At 46.1% G+C, this 22,702-nt stretch overlaps 2 protein-coding genes across 4 annotated transcripts; both read left to right on the top strand.

The window, feature by feature from the left end:
- Positions 1-1,903: 1,903 nt before the first annotated feature.
- Positions 1,904-15,790, top strand: RHBDL2 (rhomboid like 2). 3 transcript variants are annotated; one of them, XM_081335326.1, is made up of 7 exons: positions 1,904-1,928; positions 2,945-3,224; positions 5,623-5,771; positions 6,110-6,222; positions 6,633-6,733; positions 11,708-11,768; positions 13,912-14,924. In XM_081335326.1, the coding sequence occupies exons 2-7, from the start codon at positions 3,009-3,011 to the stop codon at positions 14,205-14,207; spliced, it is 936 nt and encodes a 311-aa protein (XP_081191452.1). In that variant the 5' UTR covers positions 1,904-1,928; positions 2,945-3,008; the 3' UTR covers positions 14,208-14,924. The 3 variants fall into 3 exon arrangements, with proteins under 3 accessions (XP_081191452.1, XP_081191453.1, XP_081191451.1); XM_081335327.1 differs by lacking the exon at positions 1,904-1,928 and adding an exon at positions 15,394-15,790 and having other exon boundaries at positions 2,430-3,224; positions 13,912-13,973; XM_081335325.1 differs by lacking the exon at positions 1,904-1,928 and having other exon boundaries at positions 2,430-3,224.
- A 5,375-nt stretch (positions 15,791-21,165) lies between these two features.
- Positions 21,166-22,067, top strand: MYCBP (MYC binding protein). The gene is made up of 5 exons (XM_081335329.1): positions 21,166-21,362; positions 21,461-21,533; positions 21,626-21,674; positions 21,766-21,895; positions 21,982-22,067. The coding sequence occupies exons 1-5, from the start codon at positions 21,348-21,350 to the stop codon at positions 22,024-22,026; spliced, it is 312 nt and encodes a 103-aa protein (XP_081191455.1). The 5' UTR covers positions 21,166-21,347; the 3' UTR covers positions 22,027-22,067.
- The last annotated feature ends 635 nt before the right edge of the window (positions 22,068-22,702 follow it).

The raw sequence follows: 22,702 nt of genomic DNA, 5'->3' as shown, positions 1-22,702 counted from the left end.
CAACTTGATCTATTTTGATAGAGTGACCAGCTCAATACTTGTTTGTCTTCAGCAAAGCACTTAACACAGCAAAGCCTCCATGACTGCTAAAGGTAAAGGTAAAGGTTCCCCCGCACATGCGTGCTAGTCGTTTCCAACTCTAGGAGCCGGTGCTCATCTCCGTTTCAAAGCCGAAGAGCCAGCGCTTGTCCGAGGACGTCTCCGTGGTCCTGTGGCCGGCATGACTAGACGCCAAAGGCGCACGGAACGCTGTTACCTTCCCACCGTAGTGGTCCCTATTTTTCTACTTGCATTTTTACATGCTTTCTAACTGCTAGGTTGGCAGAAGCTGGGACGAATAACAGGCGCTCACTGTTACGCGGCACTCGGGATTCGACCCGCCAAACTGCCGACCTTCTGATCGACAAGCTCAGCGTCCTAACCCACTGAGCCACCACGTCCCTTTTGGGTGACTCCTTCTCCCACTCAAAAGCGGGTTGAAGAGCTGTGTCTAGCAAATGACCATCAATGGCTCTACCTATTCCTGGTATCTGACTTCCTGGAGGTTTAGTCCAGAGATCTTCAAACTTGGCAACTTTAATACTTGTGGACGTCAACACCCAGAACTCCCCAGCCAGCATGGTTGGTTTAAAGTCTTAAAAGTCTTAAAGTTGCCAAGTTTGGAGACACCCAGCCTAGTCTGTCAACTAAAGGGTAGGATGGGGATCTTTCAGCATTCTTTCATTTTGGGCCTAGTTTTTGAAAATCTCATGTTCAAAATGTTTCTGCCTGCTGTGGACGTACCATTTCCAGATACCCTTATTGGGATTAGCTTGGTATATACTTTTGCCGAGGTAACTATCAACTAAGAATTAATAAACCTAAGAAATTTTGGGGAGAAAAGTTTGAGATGGGGGAAAGAAGCAACATAATCAATTGGTGGACAAAACTCACTACAGATAATCCTTGACACACAACCATTCATTTAGTAACGTCTCAGACTTACAATGGTGCTGAAAAAAGCAGCACTCGCATTTCCTGGAAGGGGAGGGATTTTTGACAGCTCAATGCTCCTTTCCGTATTTACTAACCTGGGAACATTCCAGAAGGTTGGGAGGTTAGTATTTCCCTTGCAAAGATAGCCCACATTATAAAAAGCGGTTGCTCCGCTACAAGCCGGAGGGGAGAAAGTGGCAGCAGTTGCCGGTGCAGCACAGCCTCGTTCTGGGTCTTTGCCTTAATCTCAGTTCTACAAATCAAGAAACTTGGATGACCAACGAGATTTACAGTAAAATAAATACAACGTTTATATGATATCATTTACAAACATTTATTATAATAAATCTAATAAAGCCACTCTTCTTAAGCCACCATCTTGGTGCCCGGGGCCGGCGGGAGCCCCTCCAGCTGCCCTCTCGGTGGCCCTTTCCTTCAGGGGACTCGCCCGGAGGGGCCCCTGGGCAGGCGGGGGGGGGGCGGCATTGCTTCTCTGCCAGCCCGAATGCCCTGCTCCCCGTGTGTGTGTGGGGGGGCGTGTGCCCAGCAAGGGTTCGCGGGCTGCCGGGTGGGCCAGCCCCGACTCAAGGCTGCTGGAGAAAAGGGGGCCACAGACCGGACGGCCGAGGGGAGCCGCCGTTGCCGGCGGGACGCTGAAAAGGGGCGACCCCCGCCTGTCTTTCTCCCCCGCAATTCTTCCCTTCGTCGCATCTCCGAGGAACGGACGCCCCTCCGTGCGCCCCCCTCCCCCCCACGCGCCCTGCTTCCCAGCGGGGCGAGCTCCGGGGCGCCTCCGCCGCCTCCGACCCGCGTTGGCGACGGGGCGTCTCCCGGCCGGGACCAGGCGAGGCTAGGGAGGCGAAGGGGCGGGCGGGGAGCAGCGCTTGGCCGGCCCTCCTCGCCTCGCCTTTTCCCGCTGCTGCGCCGGCGGAGCTCCTGGCTGACGCGCCCAGGTAAGCGATGCTGGCCGCGGCGGCGGCGGCTTCCCCGGCTCGGCCGCTCGGCACTCCCTCCGCCGCCTCGGGTCTCCCGCCGGACGGCGGGGCCGAGCTCCTCTCCGGAGCCCGGGGCTGGCTGGCTGGCTGGACGGCGTCGGTCTCCGAGCTGCCCGGGCGTAGCCGACGAAGCTCCTTCCTCCTCCGCTCCCTGGGAGCGGCCGTTCCGAGGCGCGTCTGAGCGGAGTGCCGAGCCCCGCTCGGCCCGCTCCTCGATCCCGGCGACCGGGGAGTGAACGGAGCGCGGCTGCCCGGCGGATGCAGGCAGCCCTGCCGGCCGCCCGGGGCTGGCGGGGTCGCGGCGCTGCCCCCGGGGCTGCGAGACGCCCGGGCAGCGATGCGACCTTTTGCTCCCTTCCTCCGGCCGCAGGCGGGCTTGGCCTCCCGACTCCTCGTCCAGGCAGCCCGGCGTTCCCCGGGTCTCCTGGCTGGGGCTGAGGAGGGCTAGGGAGACCCCGGGTTGGGTGAGCAAGGTGGCTCGCCTGCAGGTTGGGAGCCCCCCAGTAACTGCCCATCGAAAAAAGGCCACCCCCAGGGAAGAAACAGCCCAAGCGCTGCCTGGCAGCCTCTGAGGCGCCTTCCGAGTGCGGGGAGAGCCCCGGAGCATTGGCCCCAAGGCTCTAGAGTGGACCTTTAACCAAAAGGACGCAAAGCTCTTTCTTTTCTTTTTTTTTTAAAAAACATATTTTTATTTATAAGTTTACATTTAATGAGTGCTTGATAAACAATGTGTCTGGGTCTTATCTTAATAACATATAATAAAATCCTAATCTCTACCCCGTTTTTTCCAGCCATTGGTAAAATACATCCCATATTCGGACATACATCTTGTGGTTTTTTTTAAATCTTCAATGTGAGTCTGTCCATTTCTGCACATTCCTTGACCTGCTGAGACTTAGGGAGGATCGGGGAAGGTTAGTGCTAACTGCAGATTGCACCACGCACACAAGAGTGCCCCGAATCGTGCCTTGCAGGCAGCGGAGAGACGGTCCCGGCAGAGGCTCCTTCCTGACGGCCCCTTGAAGGGCTGGGGGCAGCATGGAGCTTGAGCGACTCAACCTGGAAGATGCCCCAGAGACCTGGCGGGAACAGGAGCCCAGCGAGGAGAAGAGCAGGTGCCCTTGGCTGAAGTGCAGCAGCATCCACAGCACCGTCTCCAAATGGATGCTTCCCGGAGAGGCCAGAGCCACTTACCTGGAAAGAGCCAGCTGCATTCCGCCACCCGTTTTCATCCTGGCTATCAGCTTAGCTGAGGTGAGAAGCTCTCGCTTTGGTCTGTACATTTCTAAATCTGCATTTCATGGTTTTTACCATTGAGGAAAAGTTCAGGAATTTTCTTCTTTAATCTAATGCGTTGCCGGGTTTGGAGGCCCCCGATCTACAGAGTTGGTTTTCGTGAACTCCAATTCCTTTTTAACTAGTGTTATTTATTATTATTATTTTTTAAAAAAAGCATCATAGAGCTTTTACTTCTCATTTTAAGTGAATGTTTTATCAGTTCCTAAAAAGGAACTTATCAACCTTTCCACGGGGAATACTCACCTGGGCCTTCTCTCTGTTCTGGTTTAACTGCTTCGCAAAAGGCGCTCGCTTACTTCTTTTTCCCCAAATAGAAGGCTGTCTCTTTCACCCAAGAGAAACAAAGTAAAATGGCAGAGAAAATCCTGTGAAGGAATGGAGTCACGTGGGTTTCTCAGAATCAGAATATTTTAAGTAAAATATTAACATGGGGCTGTTTTGATTATATAGATGGGAGATTTGAAAGCTGTTCAGAGTTGATCGAGTATCGGAGTTGTCTGTAAACCTAGCAAAATAAGTAAATAAAGCTGAGCTTTACTAAGATTTCCTGAGAGAGAGAAAAGTTGCAGAAATTCCTTTTCTTTTCCAGCAAAGCGCTGTGAAGGATAGTTTTCTGTGAGATGCCAAGCAACTGATTGCAGGCTTCTTGGGACCACAAAGCCAGGGACCTAAGGGAGTGACTCAAAGGGCATTGCTGAATCTCTGCAAAAAATCAGTGTCAAAGTCTGCTTGACAAGATTGCTGAAAAATCCCTGCTTAGAAACATAACTAAGAACAAAGTGAATCTTTCTTCCTTACACTACCAGTATCCCACTTAAGCATTTAATTTTGATAGTTTTATACACAGAAGGAAACTTTAAAAGACAGAATAAGAACCAGTGGGCCAAAACGATAAGGAAGTAAACTCAGGTTAGATATTAAAGAACTTTCCTGCCTCTGAAACGTGATTTTCCCCATGTGACAGAAGTCTTCACGGGATGGATAGCCACCTGTTCAAAATGCTTTAGGTTTGCACTTCAGGTTGGCCTATGTCAGGGGTAGGCAACCTTGGCTCTTTTATGACTCATGGACTTCAACTCCCAGAATTCCTGAGCCAGCTCAGGAATTCTGGGAGTTGAAGTCCATGAGTCATAAAAGAGCCAAGGTTGCCTACCCCTGGCCTAGGTCATCTCCAAAGACATCTATGATTTTATGAGAAACAAAAAAGAAATTATATACCTAATTTAAAAAGAGGGAAAGAAAAAAGTATCAAAACTTATTATTATATTTAAAGCAGACACCTTGATCACATGGAATAATATTGAGTGATTTTTGCATTTTACTCATTGCCAGATCAGAACAGAGAATCAAAATCATGCCATTAATTCCTAATGGCAAATCAGGATGGCACATTCTTTCCATTGTAACAATATAATCTTGTAGGGGCAGCGTCTAAATCTACAGTCCTTCATAGAAGATTGAATCATAAGGCTGGAAGGGATATCGGAAGTCTTCTAGTCCAACCCCAACCATGCTCAAGCAGGAGATCTTAAATGGGCCCAGTGATGGAGCACTCAGACATGCTATTCCATTGATTAATTGTTCTCACCATCAGGAAATTTCTCAGTTGGATCTCTCTTCCAACAAGCTTCCACTCGTTACTTCTTGTCCTGCCCTCAAGTGCTTTGGAGAATAAGTTAAGCCCCTCTTCTCTGTGACATCCTCTCAAGTACTGGAGGATAGTTATCATGTCCCCTCTAAACTTTGTCTTTGGTAGGCTAGGCTAGGCCTACCTAGTTCCCTCAGCCATTTGTCCTACGATTTAGCCTACAGATCCCATATTATCTTTGTTGCTCTTCTCGGCACCCTTTCTAGGGCTTCAGCATCTTTTGTGTATTATGGTGGCCAGAACCGTATGCAGTATTCCAAGTATGGCCTCACTAGTACGGTATGAAGCGGTATTATCCTAATTCATATATCGATACATTCCAAATATTTTGTTTATAATAGAAAATTCTCTTTCACACCTTCAGACCTTATTCTTCCTAAAACTGCATCATCAAGAATATTAAATGAACATGGGACTGCAATAGGGCAAGCCCATATATCAAATTTCACCTAAAATGGTGAGGGGGGGAGCCTGTATGCCCCCAACCCCCACAGCTGTTATTGATCTATGTCAATTGCTAATTGTTTTGGACATTGTGGCTTTTGGCGATACATTGTGGGAAGTCTGGAAGCCCACTCCTGTGGCTAACTTTCTGAAGGCCTTACTCTCTGGCCAACTGAAGGGAAAAGGCCCCAGTTGCTTGGGGTCTTCACCTGTTATCTCCGTCAGGTATGGACTGAAAGGATTTCTCTTGTTTATTTCCAGCTGTCAATTTTCATTTATTATGCTGTTTGGAAGCCCCAGACTCAATGGATCACGCTAGAAGTGGGAATCTGGGAAAGTCCACTTATTTACAGGCCTGAGAAACGGAAGGAAGCCTGGAGATTTTTGTCTTACATGTTTCTGCATGCTGGGTAAGCAATCTGTTATTTTGCTCATTTTGACAGGTGCTAGATGAGCCCCTGGGCTGGGCTTGTGTTATTCTACTTTGCTTTCCAATGGGACTGAAGCTGCTTTATGGCTTTGGGCTAAGAGCACACCTAGAACCCCTGGAACCGTTGTGCTCTAATTGTGTTTAATTACTTCACTGCCACTTAAGTTGCTTGTCGTATTGGTATAATTATGCTAAATACTGCATATTTACAGTGTGTATTCATTAAATTTGTATCCCATTTTATCATTTAAATAATCTCAGTATTCTTTTTTCTGGAGAAGATGAGTATTCATTTCAAATTCACCTTTCCTTCCGCAGCGTTGAACATATCATAGGGAACCTTGTTCTCCAGCTCTGCCTGGGGATTCCCCTGGAATTAGTTCATAAAGGACACAGAGTTGCAGCTGTGTATCTTGCTGGAGTAATTGGAGGTGAGTCGTGCCAGAAAAAGGCTTGGTAGCAATTAGCCCACTTTTCGATACAAAGCAGCATGAGAGGAATAGCCTGTGGAAATGCTGGGGCCTGAATGCGAATCAAAAAACATCTTACATTTTAACTTGCATGTCAGTAATCAAACTTAGTTGCTGCTTAGTTATAGGGGAAAGAGTGGCAGAACCTGGGGGGCGGAGTCAAAAGAGGGATCTGCCCAGAATCTCTATGTGGTCACAAGCGGACTAAGTCCAACCCACCCTTGAATTCCATTGATATTTGTGTGCTTAGGCATCAATTGCAATACATCAGTTTAATTAGACCTTTGGGTGTGGACCTGATCCTTCGGGCCTGACATTAGTCATTCCAAACTGCCAGCAGTATCTTCCTTAATTGGCCTAATTCTTTTTAGGTTCTTTGGCAAGTTCCATCTGTGATCCTCTGCTGGGTCTTGTGGGAGCATCAGGAGGTGTCTACGCTCTGATTGGAGGATACTTCATGAATATTCTAGTGGTAAGGGGGTTGCTTGATCATGGGAGGGGGGGGCAGGGAGATATGATTTCCCATTGCAGTGAGGCAAACAGATGTTGGAAATTAGGGTCATTAAGCCAGGGCTACCTGTAGAGATAGAACTCTGAAAGCAAACTGTCCCCCTCGCTGCTTTGTGTCACTAGCCAAAGTTTTCATAATCTAAACCTGGGTTTACAAAGTCACAGAATATCATCCACAAGCTGGCTGAAACATGCATGCTTGTGGGTATTCAGAGAGAAAAAAAAGTCTCAATATGGAAATTAGCTTACAAGAAACACAGGCAGTAATAATTATTCTATTAAGTGAATTCCTTTGTGCTCTCTGAGCTTGCTTGCTTGCTTGCTAAGAAACTAGGTAACATCATCAGGGCAAGTGGGGTGGGGTGGGGTGGGGTGGGGACTACTTCCTCTTAGATACAATAACTTGCCCTGCCAGTGTTGGTGAGCATATAGTTTTCTCCTTGGTAGGGTATTGTTTTCTGCATTATTCTTTGCCTACCTGGATGTTGGCTGCTAGAGAGGATCCATTCTGGTCTTTTTATTGCCTTAGTTATTTTTATTGTTACTTTTGAATGGTGAGTAAATGTGGTATACATTAACAGGGAACAAACTCCACACTCACTTGCATTGATGATGTCAATTAGTTGGATAATGAAATGTCTGCAAGCAAACCATCAAGCTCAAAGAGCATCAAGGATCCCACAGTTCAACCCTTTAAGGTCTACTCATAATGTGAAATAAATATAATTATTCACAAGTACTGTTGATTTAATAACCATGGTATTATAGATCAGTTTGGTCTAATAATAACATTATAACAATACCCCCTCCCATGCATACCCCCTTGTCATGGGGGAGAGGCCGGCAATGCTCTGAGAGGTTGGGAGCTGTGTTGGCCAGAAGGTGTTCTCCCAGAAGGGTCAGCCCATGCCAGAAAGGGCAGACTAAGCCTAGGGGTAGGCAACCTCGGCTCTTTTATGACTCATGGACTTCAACTCCCAGAATTCCTGAGTCAGCATAGCTGGCTCAGGAATCCTGGGAGTTGAAGTCCATGAGTCATAAAAGAGCCGAGGTTGCCTATCCCTGCGCTAACCCATTTAATATGGTAAGAAAACAAAAAGAATCCTACACCAGATCAGTCATCACCAGGTCAACAAGGACCACATCAGATGTTGTCAGTTGGTTAAGGGGACTCGGGAGATGGCTGAGCAACCAGGACCTCCGAAGCCTGTAGGGTTATTGGAGGAGCATCAATCACAGGCAAGACAAAAGCAAACTGTGTTTCAAAATCACCCCACTATGGCCTACAATTATAAATCAGAAGCAACAAAGTGGGACTAAAAGTGAACATCTGAACATTGGAAAATAATGTATCCAGACTCAAATATCACTGAACAACAATTAGCAGATCAGAGATTCATCACCAGAAATAAATATTCAAGAAAGCAAAACTGGAAGGGATTCAGAAAAATTATGAAAATGAAAGACCCAAAGCCAATAGTAGAATGAAACTCAGATAATAGCAATTTGGAAATATTGAACTGCACACATCATAGCTTAGAAGAAGTAATTAGTAGAAACAGTATAGGTCTGCACTGAAACAACCTATGAACTGACCTCCTGACAAGAATTAAAAGAGAAGATTGTGGCATATGCAGAATTGCCAGTAGAAAACTGCTGGCATTGAAAGTAGTGCCCAAAACAGACCTATAATAAAGGATGTGAACAAGCCGTTTGAAAGGATTAAAATAACATCTATTGAACAGACCAATCAGCTTGTCTACAGTACAGCAGTGGTGGTTACAGAACAACTGGGTACTGAAATTAGAAAACCAAAAGCAAAATCATATTCAGTCCCAAAGTGGAAGATCAGACTGGAAGCCAAAAAAAGAAATTAAGATCAGATGTGAGTAATTTAAAAAAAACAACCCAGAAAAATTGAAGAAGCTTAGGAAATCATAAAACAAGAAATAACAGTAATAACTGGGGCAATTGAATGCTTTGAGGCACAAATCATCCAATTTAAGCAAAATCAGCTATTTCAATCAGACCATTCTGCCAAAATATAAATGGCAATAGATATTTGGGGGGGGGATAAAAAAAAGAAACAATGCAGTTTTGGAAAACTAAGAAAAACTGTATAGGTAATCTTTGACTTAGGACCATAATGGAGCTTGCCCATCCAGTTACCCAGGACTCAGCCTACTCCTTAGCCACCTCTGAGGGTCAGCACAACACCCAACTTACCTTAATGCTTTTTGCAAGATATGCCCAGCCAATGCGATGCGAGGCTCAGCTTTCCTCCAGACGCAGGGGTAGGCAACCTTGGCTCTTTTATGACTCGTGGGCTTCATAGTTGAAGTCCACGAGTCATAAAAGAGCCAAGGTTGCTTACCCCTGCTCCAGAGGCAAGCAGGTGCAATTCTCATCATTGTCTAGCCCCGGCTGTGTAATTCTGGGAGTTGAAGGCCACAAGTCTTAAAGTTGCCAAGTTTGGAGACCCCTGATCTAACGGGCTCCATTTGTTAAGGCAGCTCCACAAACTCCACAAACAAATGGCTTGTGAGAATAGAAGAGGCTTGCATGGTGAATGAAATGAAAAGTGAAATATAACGAAAAATAGTTGAAATAGTTGTCAAAAGGGAGCAGGTTAAAATATTGTGGGATTACTGAATACAGACGGATAAAATCTTGGCTCAGAACACACCAGATTTAACTGTGGCTGAAAAATTGAGGTGTTAATATCAGGAAATAATAGAAGAATTGGAGAATAAAATTCTAACAGAGTAGATCAAGAACTGAAAATCAAAACTGAAAGATTATGGCATGAGCTGTGGTGATTCCCTGCAGTTATTAGCACACCAAAACAATCTTTGAAAGCATTGAAAATATTTCTGTCTATCAACTGCAAAGGGGCAAACTGCTTGGATCTGAACATACTATGTGGATATGACATCCCGTATGCTTGGGAAGAACTGGGTGCAAATGAAAGCCAACCCCAGCTAAGGAGCGAGCAGCTGCTGTATGACTTCACATTGTTGTGAACAGAGAATATAATAGAGCAATTGGGTCTAACTATTAAGGCACCAGGCTAGAGACTTCTTTGGCTCATCTGATGAGAACTGCCCAGTAGGGTTGAAACTCTGGCATGGAGCTCTTCTTGCTCAGAGCAGACAAGCCCCACAACCACATCAAAGTAGCACTTCCTGAGGGATAAAAATAGAGTAGTTTGGTTTAGTGGTGAAGGCACCAGGCTAGAAACAGGACACTCTTAAGTTCTAGTCCTGCTTTAGGCGTGAAAGCCAGCTGGGAAACTTTGGACTAGTCGCGCTTCTCTCTGTTCTGTCCCAGCCCACATACCACCTTGTTACTTCACAAGGCAACCCTTCTTTTAACAGTAGACTGGATAAATAAACCCCCTTTATTGTAATTACAGACCTTGTCCACAAACAGAACAGAGCACAAGCCAAAACAGGAAATAACTCACTGGTAAAATAAACAGACCATCATCTCTGGACACAGAATTTCTTTGCAAACAGTTGTCTCCAGCAACCAGACCCGCCCACACGTTCCCTTTTTTTTATGCAGCCCCAAGGCGTGGCTTCTCACTGCTTTCTCCTTCTCCCCTGGAGTCGCCCCATTGCCTCCCTCTGATTTACTCGTGTGACCTGTCTACATTTACCTGCGTCTCTGAGGTCTTCCAGCTGTGCTGCCTCCAAGTCTGACTCATCCTCCCAGCACAGCTGGCTTTCAGCTTGACCACGAGTGGAGGGGCCAGGTTCTTCCTCACTTTGTAAGTCTTGTAACTCATCAGAGCTTTCCTCTGACTCTGATGGCTCCCCAGGCCCCTCCTCCTACTTCTCTGATTCCCCGGACTCAGCTGCCAGGATCACAGGCTGGCAAGGAATCAGAATATTCTCGACCAACTCACCTCACAGGGTTGTTGTTGTGGGGAAAATAGGAGGAGGAAAGGGTATTAGGCAAGTTCCCCACCTTGAGGTATTTATAAAAAGAAGGTGAGATTAAAAATGTTAAAAAAGGGAAAAATACACTTACAGTCTGAAAATATTAATATCATATCAGCTGTTCAGTCATGGAATTCTCTGTTGTGATTCCGTGCCAGCCAGTGGACCCGGCAGCTGAGTCCAGGGAATCAGAGGAGAAGGGGCCTGGGGAGCATCAGAGTCGGAGGAAGGCTCTGATAAGCTCCAGGACTTACAATCTGAGGAAGAGCCTGGCCCCTCCACTCGTGCTCATGCTGGGAAGCTGAGTCAGACTCTGAGGACTCACAGCTGGAAGACATCATAGACAGTAGAGTAGGACAGAGGGAGGCAATGGGCCGGCTCCAAGGAAGGAGGAGAAGACATTGAGAAGCCATGCCTTGGGGCTGCATAATAAAAAGGGAAGGTGTGGGCGGTGCTGGTTGCTGAAGGCAACCATTTGCAAAGGACTCAGGTTTCATGGGATCATGTTCTGATTGCCTTGCCTGTGAATAATTCTCCATTTGAATCATGTTCTGTTTGCCTTTGAACAACTCTCTGTTTGCATCGTGTTGTGTTTGCTTTTGGGACATTTTGCAGGTCTGTAAATAATAATAAAAGGGGTTTGTTTTTCCTGCATTTCCAACCTACTTGTTAAAAGAGGGGTTTGTCCTTGTGAGTTAACAAGGACTCACATAGGCTGGGACATAACATTATCCTGGGAAGTGGTGGACTCTCCTTTGAGGTGTTTAAACAGAAAATGGAAGCCCATCTATCAGAAATGCTGTCAGAGAGGGTTCCTGGATTAGGCAGAGGGTCAGACTAGGGAATCTTTTAAGACCCTTTCAAATATTTATATTCTATAATTCTGTGATCTTGATTTAATTCTTTGGCGATATAATTTTACTTTTCGATGAGTAGCTTACAGCTTGAAATGGAATTGTTTTAGAGTTTGTTCATATCTCTTTTTCTTTCAGAACTTCCGAGAAATGATTCCTCTATTTGGAATTGCAAGACTGCTATTCATTGGCTCAATAGGTAACTTTTTTAATGTGCTCTTCTCTGAGCGTCATTAAGTTAGTATCGTAAAATTGGAGAAGTTGCCATGCTGCTTTTGCTCTCCATGCTCAGTGAAGCATATGTACACTTCTATTCTTCATTCTCATACCAAATTAGTCATGGGGAAAAAGTTTCTATTTTGATATCTTCTTTCAATTTGGATAAGGGTGGTATGTTGGGATATTTAAAATAAGCCATGTTATGTGTAATATCAGAAAAGCAAACTATTGGTTTGTTTGTTTTTTTGTCTTATCTGGACAAGCGAGATTTGCAATGGAGCTGTTAATATTTTTAATAATAACTTGGGCAATGAATTTTGAGCCGGAAGGGGATTAGTCTGTTTCAGTCATGGGCAGCTTGGGAAAGGAAATTTGGGGTAGTGACTATAACAACATTAACTGGCTTCTCACTTTCATGTTTACTTTGCAAGGAAAAAAAATGACAGTGTGAGGAACCATTTAATCTGTTATTAAAATTTGTAAATTTAAGAAGTTCTTGGGTGTTGCATACTGATATAAACTGGGACAGGAAAAAGAAAAAAAAGGAAATTTGGCTGATTTCTTCATCCAGAGGCGAGGCCCTTATAATGCATTTGAAGCCAATCTATGGATAGAAAAAAAATTATCAGAGAAAGGAAAATGTGCAAAAAAACAAGCGAATTCCAAGTAAAATTAATATAGTCAACCCACTCAGATCAGTCACTTGTTGCCTCTTTGACCAATCATTGGGTTTTAGCAGATGTTTATTGCAAAGAGAAAAGCTGGAGAGAGGCCACCCAGGGGGTCTGCTCTAGGTGCTTTTAAGCACTCTGGTTTCTGGAAAATGGGCAACACCTTAAAACTAGCCTTTGGGGGAGACTGATTTGGCTTTGCCCAATGAGGACAGTGGTGTATCATGGTGCCTTGGTCAAAGCAGCAAATCGGGAGTTATTCTGGGCAAACCCCACCTTGATGACCTTGATAAAATTGTAAGTGGCATTTCGCAGGAGAGGCTCTATTAAGAAACAAAAACTCGAATTCAGTTCTCTCAGCCTAGGATCAGATCATTGGGAACCGTCACACCAAACCTCTTTTCACCTACGCCTTTTAAAATCATTTATAATTATCCATAACATTCTGTTGGGATCTTGTGTGATGTGTTGTGATACAGGGTCAGCCTGTGGGTTCGGCAGTTGGGTCGGACGATTCAGAGGAGGAGGAGGAGGAGGGGTTTGGAGAGCCTGCAGAGGACAGTTCTGAGGCATCGCAGAGCTCTCAGCCAGGCCCCTCCCATCTGGTTACTACTCAGACACAGCTGTGTGAGCCTGACAGCTTAGATGAAGATGACCCACAGCTGGCCCTGTTCAAGGACACCCACGCAGGAGGCAGTCAATCAGGAGTAAACAGAGGAAGGCAATGGGGCACCTCGGAAGGAGGCAAAGGGAAGCCATGCCTTGAAACTGTTTAAAAGGGGAATGTGTGGAAGGGCCGGTTGCTGAAGGCAACCGCTTGAGCAGCTTGTGTTTTAGTGGTCCGTATTTTGTTTTGCTCAGCTTGCTCTGTTTTGGATCTGTTTTGTGTAAATAAATTTGCCGGGTGTACTTCCAGCCTGTTGCCTTTTGTTAAAGGGGTTGTCCCTGGCTTTTCTGCAGGGCCGGTAGTAGGCTGGAACAGAACATGATGTGTCTGCAGCTCAGTGGTTCCCATTGCTTCTTAATGTAGCATATTCTCCAGACTGAGTGAGGCAAGAAGGAAGGCCTCGTGGTGTGGTTCATGTGAACAGAGGGCACAAATAACGGGGCGGCTTTCCCCAAGATTCCAATCCTGATGCCATCCAAGCTATCGGTGGTTATACAAACACCAATCCAGTCTTCCTTCCTGGAAAGTTATATGCTGGCATGCTACACAGCGTGTTTGAGGGAAGAAAGATTATGAAGTAGACCAGACAATGTTAACGTCTTCAGAGAATATGGTTCCAGCTATATAAGGCCTTTTATTGAGAGACTTAGATTTCACTCCAGGGCCAGAGGCAGCCCTCTGCCTTTTTAAATAATACCTACCTACTTATTCCTTTGGCAACAATCCCTCAGTTAATGTGCAACGCTCTCAAAGTTGGTTTCTGACCATTTGTGTTAAATTCCTAGTTGGAACAGATGTAGGATTTGCTCTGTACAGAAGATTTCTCTCTCCTTCAACTGGGATTCAGGTACGTGCATATTTCCTGTTAAAAACTACCTTCACTCTCTTAGCTCGCTGGTTCATTTTGCTGCCAGTTCTGATAAATAATTTGGCATTCTTTTTTTTTTGGTTTGCAAACTTGCACCAAGTGCTTTCCCTTACCCCTTTATATGAATGTTGCATTTTCTCCCTCTATATCTTGCATTACTTTGACTTGTTCTCTCCTCTTTTCCCTTTTCAGCACAAACTTCAAGGTAATTAATTAATTAATTATATTTTTATGCTGTCAATCTCCTCTGTGAGGTGACTCTGGGTGGCCTACAGGTTATAAAACAAAATTATTAAAATATTAAAATTTTGCAGATTAAAGTTTTAAAGACTATACAAAAACCCAAATTAAGAGATGGACAGCGTGGGGAGGAGGTCTTCTTACCTGGTCAACCATCTCACCTCCAGTGGTAGAGTGTTCCATAGGGACAGAGCCTTAGTGCAAAAGGTTCTTCTCCTTCGACCTGTCTGCCGGAGTTCCTTAGCAGGTGAGATCCATAGCAGGCCTCTTCCGCTGGTGCAAGTGGAACAGGCTAGTTCCATTGGGGAGAAATGGCTCCATAGGTACCTTGGGCCCATGCCATAGAGAGCTTTAAAGGTAACAGCCAACACCTCGAATTGGATCTGTATGCACACTGGTAGCCAATGCAGCTTGCACAGTAATGAGGTTAGGACAGTGGTGGGATTCAGCCAGTTCACACCAGTTCGGCAGAACCGGTAATTTTTTGTTGCCCAGGCCCAGAATAGACTTCCAGAAGCAGCATTCACACAGAGAACCAGTTGTACACCTATTTGAATCCCACCACTGGGTTAGGATTAGAACTAATCAAGTCCATGCTAGCAACTCAGTACTAGAAATTCTAACTATGATTGACTTCTGGCGTTCTCTATGTATGAATAGAATCAGTAGAACCCAGCTAGATAATCCTATTCAGAGATGCAGTTTGGAGATATGTTTTTAAGAGGTCCATTGACCTCTTTCAGTAAGGAAAGCAATTGCATTCACCTTAGAATTAGATAAATTTTCTGAGTAGGATGAGAGAGAGAGAGATGGACTTCTTGGAGTACAATTGCTCACTAGGGTTTATTTTGGAAACCTTTTCTTTATCTTCTGATTTCCTTTTTGTGGAATCTCCACTCTTTATCCCTGTTTGATTGAGGGAGAGTCTATTACTTGGGACCTGTTCTTGCAAATCCCTTTGCAGCTGTCCTTGTCCTTGCTTTGTAGTGCTGGAAGCAGCAAAATCCTGCATATATGCAAATATTTCTGTTTTGGTTTTCACTAATGCTGCAACAATCTTTGTGTTGTCCTTTGGCTGTTTGCACCAAAGGCTGACACTCCAAGCATAAATTAAAATTAAAATGATATATATGTATATGTGTGTCTTTTTTCTCTTAAGGTTTCCTTTGTGGCCCACATTGCAGGCGGCCTTGCTGGAATGTCAGTAGGTTATGTCATATTCAGCAATTTTGATAAAAATTTCATTAAAGATACTAAATTCTGGATTTGTATAAGTACATTTTTAATATTTGTGATACTTGTTGTATTGTTCAATGTGTTTTTCTCACCAGCAAACCAGTAGAACACATTCAATAACAGTGTATAATTCTGAAGGATAATTTTAAAAATCTTTGAAAAATGTGTTTTGTTTTCATATTTTCATAGTATCGTCTTATATTTTGTGTGACAATATATTTTAATGCAAAGCAGCAATGCTTTTTAATTGCTAAATTGTTTCAACTTTCAGAGTCGTTATAATTTTATTCACATTCTTTTGCTAGAAATTTTGGTCAGTAGCGGATTTGAGATTTGAGCTCCCACTTGTATCCTCAGCATCAGTATCTAGATACCAGATCTTCTGTTGCCTTCCTTTATGACTTGATTTTTCTAAGCATTGAGGGGCTGCTCCAATGACTCTGGCCTTTGAAGGATATATGGCAAATTATTTGCAGTGCTGTGCCAGTGTTTCCTTGGTACAAAAACTTGCTAATAACTGACAAGCTGATCGTGTGCAGATGGCCTGCCCTGAGAAAGGTGGAAGCTTGCTGGTGTCCAGATGCTTTAGAAGAGACCTCTTCAGATCATCAGCTTGCACTTCCTCCAGCGTTATTTCGTGCCTCTTAAATGGGAATAGACTGGTTTGAGTGGACAAATGTATCCATTTTGAAAGGAGGCTAACACATAATTCATCCAGGGATGTTTCAGGCTGGGATATAGACCTGAAACAGCACAGACTGCACTTGTGGATGAAGGATGGGGGTAGTAGCATGTCTATCCTTGCTCTCAGGGGACTTTGGTATTACTGTCCATGATATTCTTCTGAACACTCACGTGTTGCGTGCAGAGCGTTCTGCTGATTCTCCTCCTATCTCGAATTGGTTGCAATCAGTCTTGATGGGAGGATAGGATGGAGGCTTTGCACAACTTCAGTTTTACACCAATTGTTCCCTTTCCTGGGTGAAGAGGTACATGGCTACTCATGCTTTGATCACCTCTCAGATGGATTACTGTAATGCACTTTACATGGTGCTGCCCTTAAAGAACCACCACAAGGTTCACCTGGTCCAGAATACAAAAGCCGAAGCAATTATGTTTTATTATATCCATATTATACCTTTGCTCTGCAATCTGCATGGCTTCGTTTGCTTCCAAGTGCAACTACAGGTGCTAGTTATTACCTATACAGTCTTACATGACACAGGGACAGCGTATTTGAAGGATGGCCTTATCTCTGTTTTTTTACCCGTAGCAGTATGTCAGGCAGAAGGGGCTCACTCTGTCTAGGCTGTTAATCATGGCTTGCTATATTGCAATCTCCCCGAAAGCAAACTTTTTCCCTACCTGTGCCTGCTTCCTGAAACCCCATTGGCCCAGAGTTTAGCTGGTCCTAACTCTGTTACCTCTCAGAAAGTCGTGAACACCTGTTTTCCTAGGCATGGTTGGGAAACAGTGTTTTCTGGAACATTTTATGTTAGTTGGCTGATTATATATATATATATATATATATATATATATATATATATATATATACATATACACACACATACACGTATGTATGTATGTATGCATACACACACACACACACACACACACACACATATATATATATATATATATATATATATATATATATATGTGTGTGTGTGTGTGTGTGTGTGTGTAATACTTGTTAACTATTTAGATTACCTTGCTAGGCCCCAAACATGGGGCAAATCTTTATTTCCTGTTTCAGCCTATCTTGAAGGCCATCGAACAGGCAGTAGTCACACCGGACAGCTCATATATTTATGTAAATTACTAACAAAGAATTAAGGGAGACTGAAATGCATTTCTAACTTATTAGTTTTCATCAGTCATGAACATCATGACTGATGAAAACTAATAAGTTTGAAATGCATTTCAGTCTCCCTTAATTCTTTGTTAGTAATTTACATAAATACATACACATACATATATACATACATACATACATAAAAATAATTTATATTGCATTTCTAAATCTTTTTTAGCTGCCCAGAATCAAGATGGGTGGCCATACGAATCAATTTAAAGAAATAAAATTAAATATTTCAATAATTGTGTGGGGTGGTGCTCCTTTGGTATGAAGAGAGAAACTTGCCCAAGCTCCCTCTTTAAACTGCAGCAATGAAGGAAGGCAAGTGCTTCTGCCGCTGATACCTACCTCCCAGATGTGCTGGATTACCACTCTCAAAATTCCCAAGCAGCAAGTTTTGGGGAAGCAACTTTATTCAGCTTAAATGGAAATATATTTGGAAGTGTTCCATATTTCCCATGAGATTTCAGGGCCCCTGCATCTGTTCTTCAAGTCCAAGGCACAGGAAAGAAAGTTCCAACTTCCTCTATGCTTTTTTCCAGTAGCTAAACTATTGGAACTATTATTAGCCAAAAAAGGAAACGGGCTTCTGGCTGAAAATAGTAACCTTGAATCATAAACAGCAGCGAAGAGGGAGAATAGCCCAGAACAGGAAGGGAAGTAGAAGAGGAGGAGCTTTTATGGCTTGTTGGAATCCAGCTCTTCTCCACACAGAAGGTGGGATTCTACTTTGGCTTGTAATTGTTTCCTTATTTCTTTAGACCAGTGTTTCTCAACCTTGGCAGATTTAAGACATGTGGTCTTCAAATTCCACAATTCCCTAGCCAGACATGGGCAATTCTGGGAGTTGTAGTCCACACGTTAAAGTTACCAAGGTTGAGAAACACTGCTTTAGACCAAGGGTCTCCAACCCCCGGTCCGTGGCATGCCAGCAGCCGGTCTTCACAAACAAGCAAAGCCCCATCTGTGGGATGCAGGCAACACACAAAACCATACACTCTCTGGTCTGTGGAAAAACCTTTCTTCGTGGAACTGGTCCCTGGTGCCCAAAAGGTTTGGGACCTCTGCTTTCGACCATTTATATCGCTGCCCATCTAACCAAAGTGACTTAAGTGGCATGTAGAGGAATAACAATAACAAAAAACAAATCCAGAACCAATTAACAACACATGCCCTGGGAATATGCCATTCCATTTCCAGCCCCTAAGTTTATTTTATTTATATTCCACTTTTATTTTTATAAATGTCTGTGTCCTTAAAAGCATTATTGTGAGGGTGAATGAAAAACCGTGGCTGACCTATGAGGTCCATAAGATGCTGAAGGCACAGAATGTGCCTTTTAAATTCGGTGACATGCAGGCACTTAGAACAGCCAGAGCTAATTTGAATAGTGCCATAAAAGGTGCAAACCAAGCCCATTGCTAGAAAATTCAGAACTTTTTTCAGGACCCAACAAACACCAGGCAAATGTGGCAAGGAATCCAGGCCATTACAGATTATAAGGTGGCTCCATCAAGATGCAAGGACGACACAGACTTCCTAAACAAGCTGAATACATTTTTTGGAAGTTTTGAGGCACCAAATAGCACTCCTGCTAGGAAAGCTGTGCCCCATCCTGACGAGCAAGTGCTTAGTTTTGATGTCACCTCCGTCCGGAAAACACTGAGGAAAGTTAACATTTGGAAAGCAGCAGGCCCAGATAATATCACTGGACGTGTTCTTAGGGAATGCGCCAATGAGCTGGCTTGTGTTCTCACAGATATTGTCAATCTCTCATTGCAGCAGGCAGTGGTCCCATTCTGTTTTAAGATGGCCATCATTTTGCTCGTGCCAAAAAAGTCCACAATTACAGGCCTCAAAGATTACCGTCCGGTTGCACTAACATTCATCATTATGAAACACTTTGAAAAGCTGATAAAGGACATCATTGTATCTAGCCTCCCGCCAGCATTTGACTTGTTTCAGTTTGCTTACCAACCAAATCGCTCTATGGAGGATGCTATTTCTTCTGTTCTACATCTGAGCTTGGAGCACTTAGAACAGGGGTCTCAAACTCGCAATGTCACATGATGTATTGCAATTTTTTCCCCATTGCTGGCAATGGGGTGGGCATGGTTTCGGCATGATGCATCCGGCCCGTGGGCCAGCAGTTTGACACCCCTGACTTATAGGAAAGAAATACATGCGTTTGTTGTTTGTTGACTTCAGTTCAGCAATCATTCCCCAGCATCTAGTAAACAAACTGGGTCTTTTAGGCTTAAACACTCCTTTGTGCAACTGGATTCTTGATTTTCTTACTAACAGGCCCCAATATGTGTGAGCTGGAACAAATATTTTTAATACCATTTTCTTGAGCACAGGGTGTGCAGTTAACAAGTAGGCTACCTTGGTCACTCAACAGTGAGACACTGGTGAAGTGGGCACAGCAAGCCTGCATTTTCTGTGTCGCATGAGAAAAGCACATCTTCCTTCCTTCCCATCCTTACCACTTTCTACAGAGAGCATCCTGACATACAGCATTACTGTCTGGTTTGGAAGCATCACTAGTTCAGATGGGAAGGCGGTGCAGAGTGGTGAGGATAGCAGAAAAGATCATTGGCAGTTCCCTCCCTTCCATCCATATAGCACATAAGTGTTGCTTGAACAGGGTCCGCAAGATTGTCTGGGACATGACACATCCTCTTCCTTGTTACCTTCTGGGAGGAGGGAGAGAGAGAGAGAGAGAGAGAGAGAGAGAGACAGAACACCTGGCCAGCCCGTGGCTAGTGTAGGTAGCATCCCGAGGGCTGGGCAGGCAACATTGTGTCAAGGAAGCAGTTCTGGATTTCAAAGCCCACCTTTCCCCCCCCCCCCCACAAACCGACCCCAACCAGAGCCCCGGAAAGTCCTGCGGGTGAAACGCTGGGACAAGCCGTCGGAGCCTCGACTCCAAACCGAGACAAAACGTCTTCCTCCAGCCTTTCTTAGGGTCTTGCGGAAGAACAGGGTAGAACAACAGCTAATGACCCTCTTTTACCGGTCTACTATAAAGAGCGTCCTCTCGTATGGTATTGTGGTTTGGTATGCTGGTATGACAGCCGCGGACAGGAAAGTATTACAGAGGGTAGTGAGCACAGCACAAGACATTGTGGGCTGTTCCCTGACACCACTGGATAACATCGCCAGGGCTCGTTGCCTTGGAAGAGTGAGGAAGATTCTCAGGGGTGACTCACACCCTGGACGGTATCTCTTTACTCTCCTACCATCCGGTAGGAGATATAGGAGCAGGGCTTTTTTTTGTCATAGAACGGTCAGAACGCTGAAAAATAGCTTTTATCCGTGGGCTGTTAGGCTTTTAAATGGGACATAATCTCTCTGAACTTATGCAGAATTGACTTGGGAGGCCGGTGTGTGGTGTAGTTGGTTCACATGGTGTGGTGGGATGGAGGGTTTGTTGCCACTGTGTGTTGGGGGGAGAGAGCAGGGGGGGGGGGAGGCTCAGCTAATCTCAACGTACACATGTTGTACTTTGACAATAAAGGTTTATTATTATTATCCATTCCTGCCTCCCGAAGGAAGAGGGGGAGCTGAAGCTCCCTAACACTTCGGCTTCACAGGGCCGCCCCTTCAGGCGCCCCAAACTGCTTCACGTCCCGAGTCACGCAGCCGGCCAAGCAGCAGCTACGCGGATTCGGGTCCGGCCGGGCGGGAAGGAAGGAAGGAAGGGAGCGCGGAAGAGGAGAGGAGGAGGAGGAGGAGGCCAAGAGGGAGTGGGCGGAGCCTCCTTCTCCTGGCGGGGACGGAGGGAGGCCCCGCCCTCTTTCCCCACTTCGGCTCTTCCGGCCCGAAGAAGAGCAGAGGGGGGGGGAAGGAGGACGGCGGCGGAAGAGGCGGAGCCGAGGGGGGCGGTGCCAGCCGGTGTCTATGGCGACGCGCGGACGCCGCGGCGCGCTCAAGAGGCGGGCGCCGGCTCACGCCTCTTCCCGTTTCCTGCGCGGGGTGTCCGAGAGCAGCCGCAGCGGGAGGAGCCGAAGGCGCCAATGGCCAACTACAAGGTGAGGGGGAGGGGGGGTGGGGGGGCGCCGCCGGGACCGGGCTGGAGGACTGGGGGGGGAAAGCAATGCTGACTCCTCCCTCCCTCCCTGCGGTGTAGGCCGCCGACTCCAAGCGGGAGCAGTTCCGGCGCTACCTGGAGAAGTCCGGCGTGATGGACACCCTGACCAAAGGTAAGGCGGCTGGGCGCTGGGGGGCCGGGCGAGGGGCCGCTCGGTTCCGCCCGCCGGGTCGCCAGCGCCGCTTCCGCTTTCTCGCCCTGCAGTGCTGGTGGCGCTCTACGAGGAGCCCGAGAAGCCCAGCTGCGCCCTCGAGTATCCTGCCGGGGCGGGCCGGGAATGGGGGAGGGGGGCGGGGGGGCCGGGCCGGGAGGCGCGACGGCCCTTAACTCCTCCGGCCTCGAAGCTTCCTGAAGCACCACCTGGGAGCCGCGGCGCCCGAGAACCCCGAGGTGGAAGCCCTCCGGCTGGAGGTGGCCGAGATGAAGGAGAAGTACGAAGCCCTCCTGGAGGAAAACCGGAAGCTGAAAGCCAAGGTAAAGGCGGCCCCGGGAGAAGCCTCGGCGAGGGCCGCTCCCAGCGCCTGGGGAAAAACTAACCGCCTCGCCGCCCTCCTTTTCAGCTGGCCCAGTACGAACCGCCGCAGGAAGAGAAGCGGGGAGAATGAGCCTTGTGCGTGCTTCAATAAAAGATCTGGAAAGACTCGCCTCTTGCCGCTTGCTTGTTCTTCTGGCGGGGCCCACATTGTTTTACTTGGAGGGTGGTTCAGGCCGGCCCCTCTCTGTGCAAAGCTGAGCGACTTGTTCTGCAAGCTTGTAAGCCGCCCTGAGTCTTCGGAGAAGGGCAGGATATAAATGGAATTAAAATAAAATATATAAATAAATAAATAAGCATTGCAGGCTGAGCAAATGGTTACAGCCGGTCTTCTGGCCACCCCAGCACACCTGTGGTCCACCCTTAGAACTGATTGTAGCACTCCACCAAAGCAGGTAACCCATTTGCAACCTCCCCTGCCGGCTTCCCCTAACTCACCTGTGCCTGCCCGGCCAGTCTGCACTTGGGCTGGTGCTTCCTGACCAGTTTTGCTCCCCACGTGCACCTTTCCTAACCTACATATCTCTCGCACACCCTCCCCAATTCACACTGTACCTCTTGTGTACCCTTATCTGCACCCCTTAGTTCCCTCCCCCAACAGGCAGCAACCACTTGCCTTGCCTGCTGTCCTCAGACTTGGAAATTTCTGCTAACTATGATTGTGGGAAGCCAGGAGGAAGTAGCTGTACCTAATGTGGGATTCAGGTAATGATGGTACCTCAGGCTACAAAGATTCCCTTTGGTAAAGG

This window comes from Vipera berus, assembly GCF_964194415.1.
Source record: "Vipera berus genome assembly, chromosome: 9".
In the NCBI taxonomy this organism is placed as follows: Eukaryota; Metazoa; Chordata; class Lepidosauria; order Squamata; family Viperidae; genus Vipera; species Vipera berus.
Note: the sequence above shows the minus strand (reverse complement) of the source record. Positions and strands in the feature narration are given on the sequence as shown.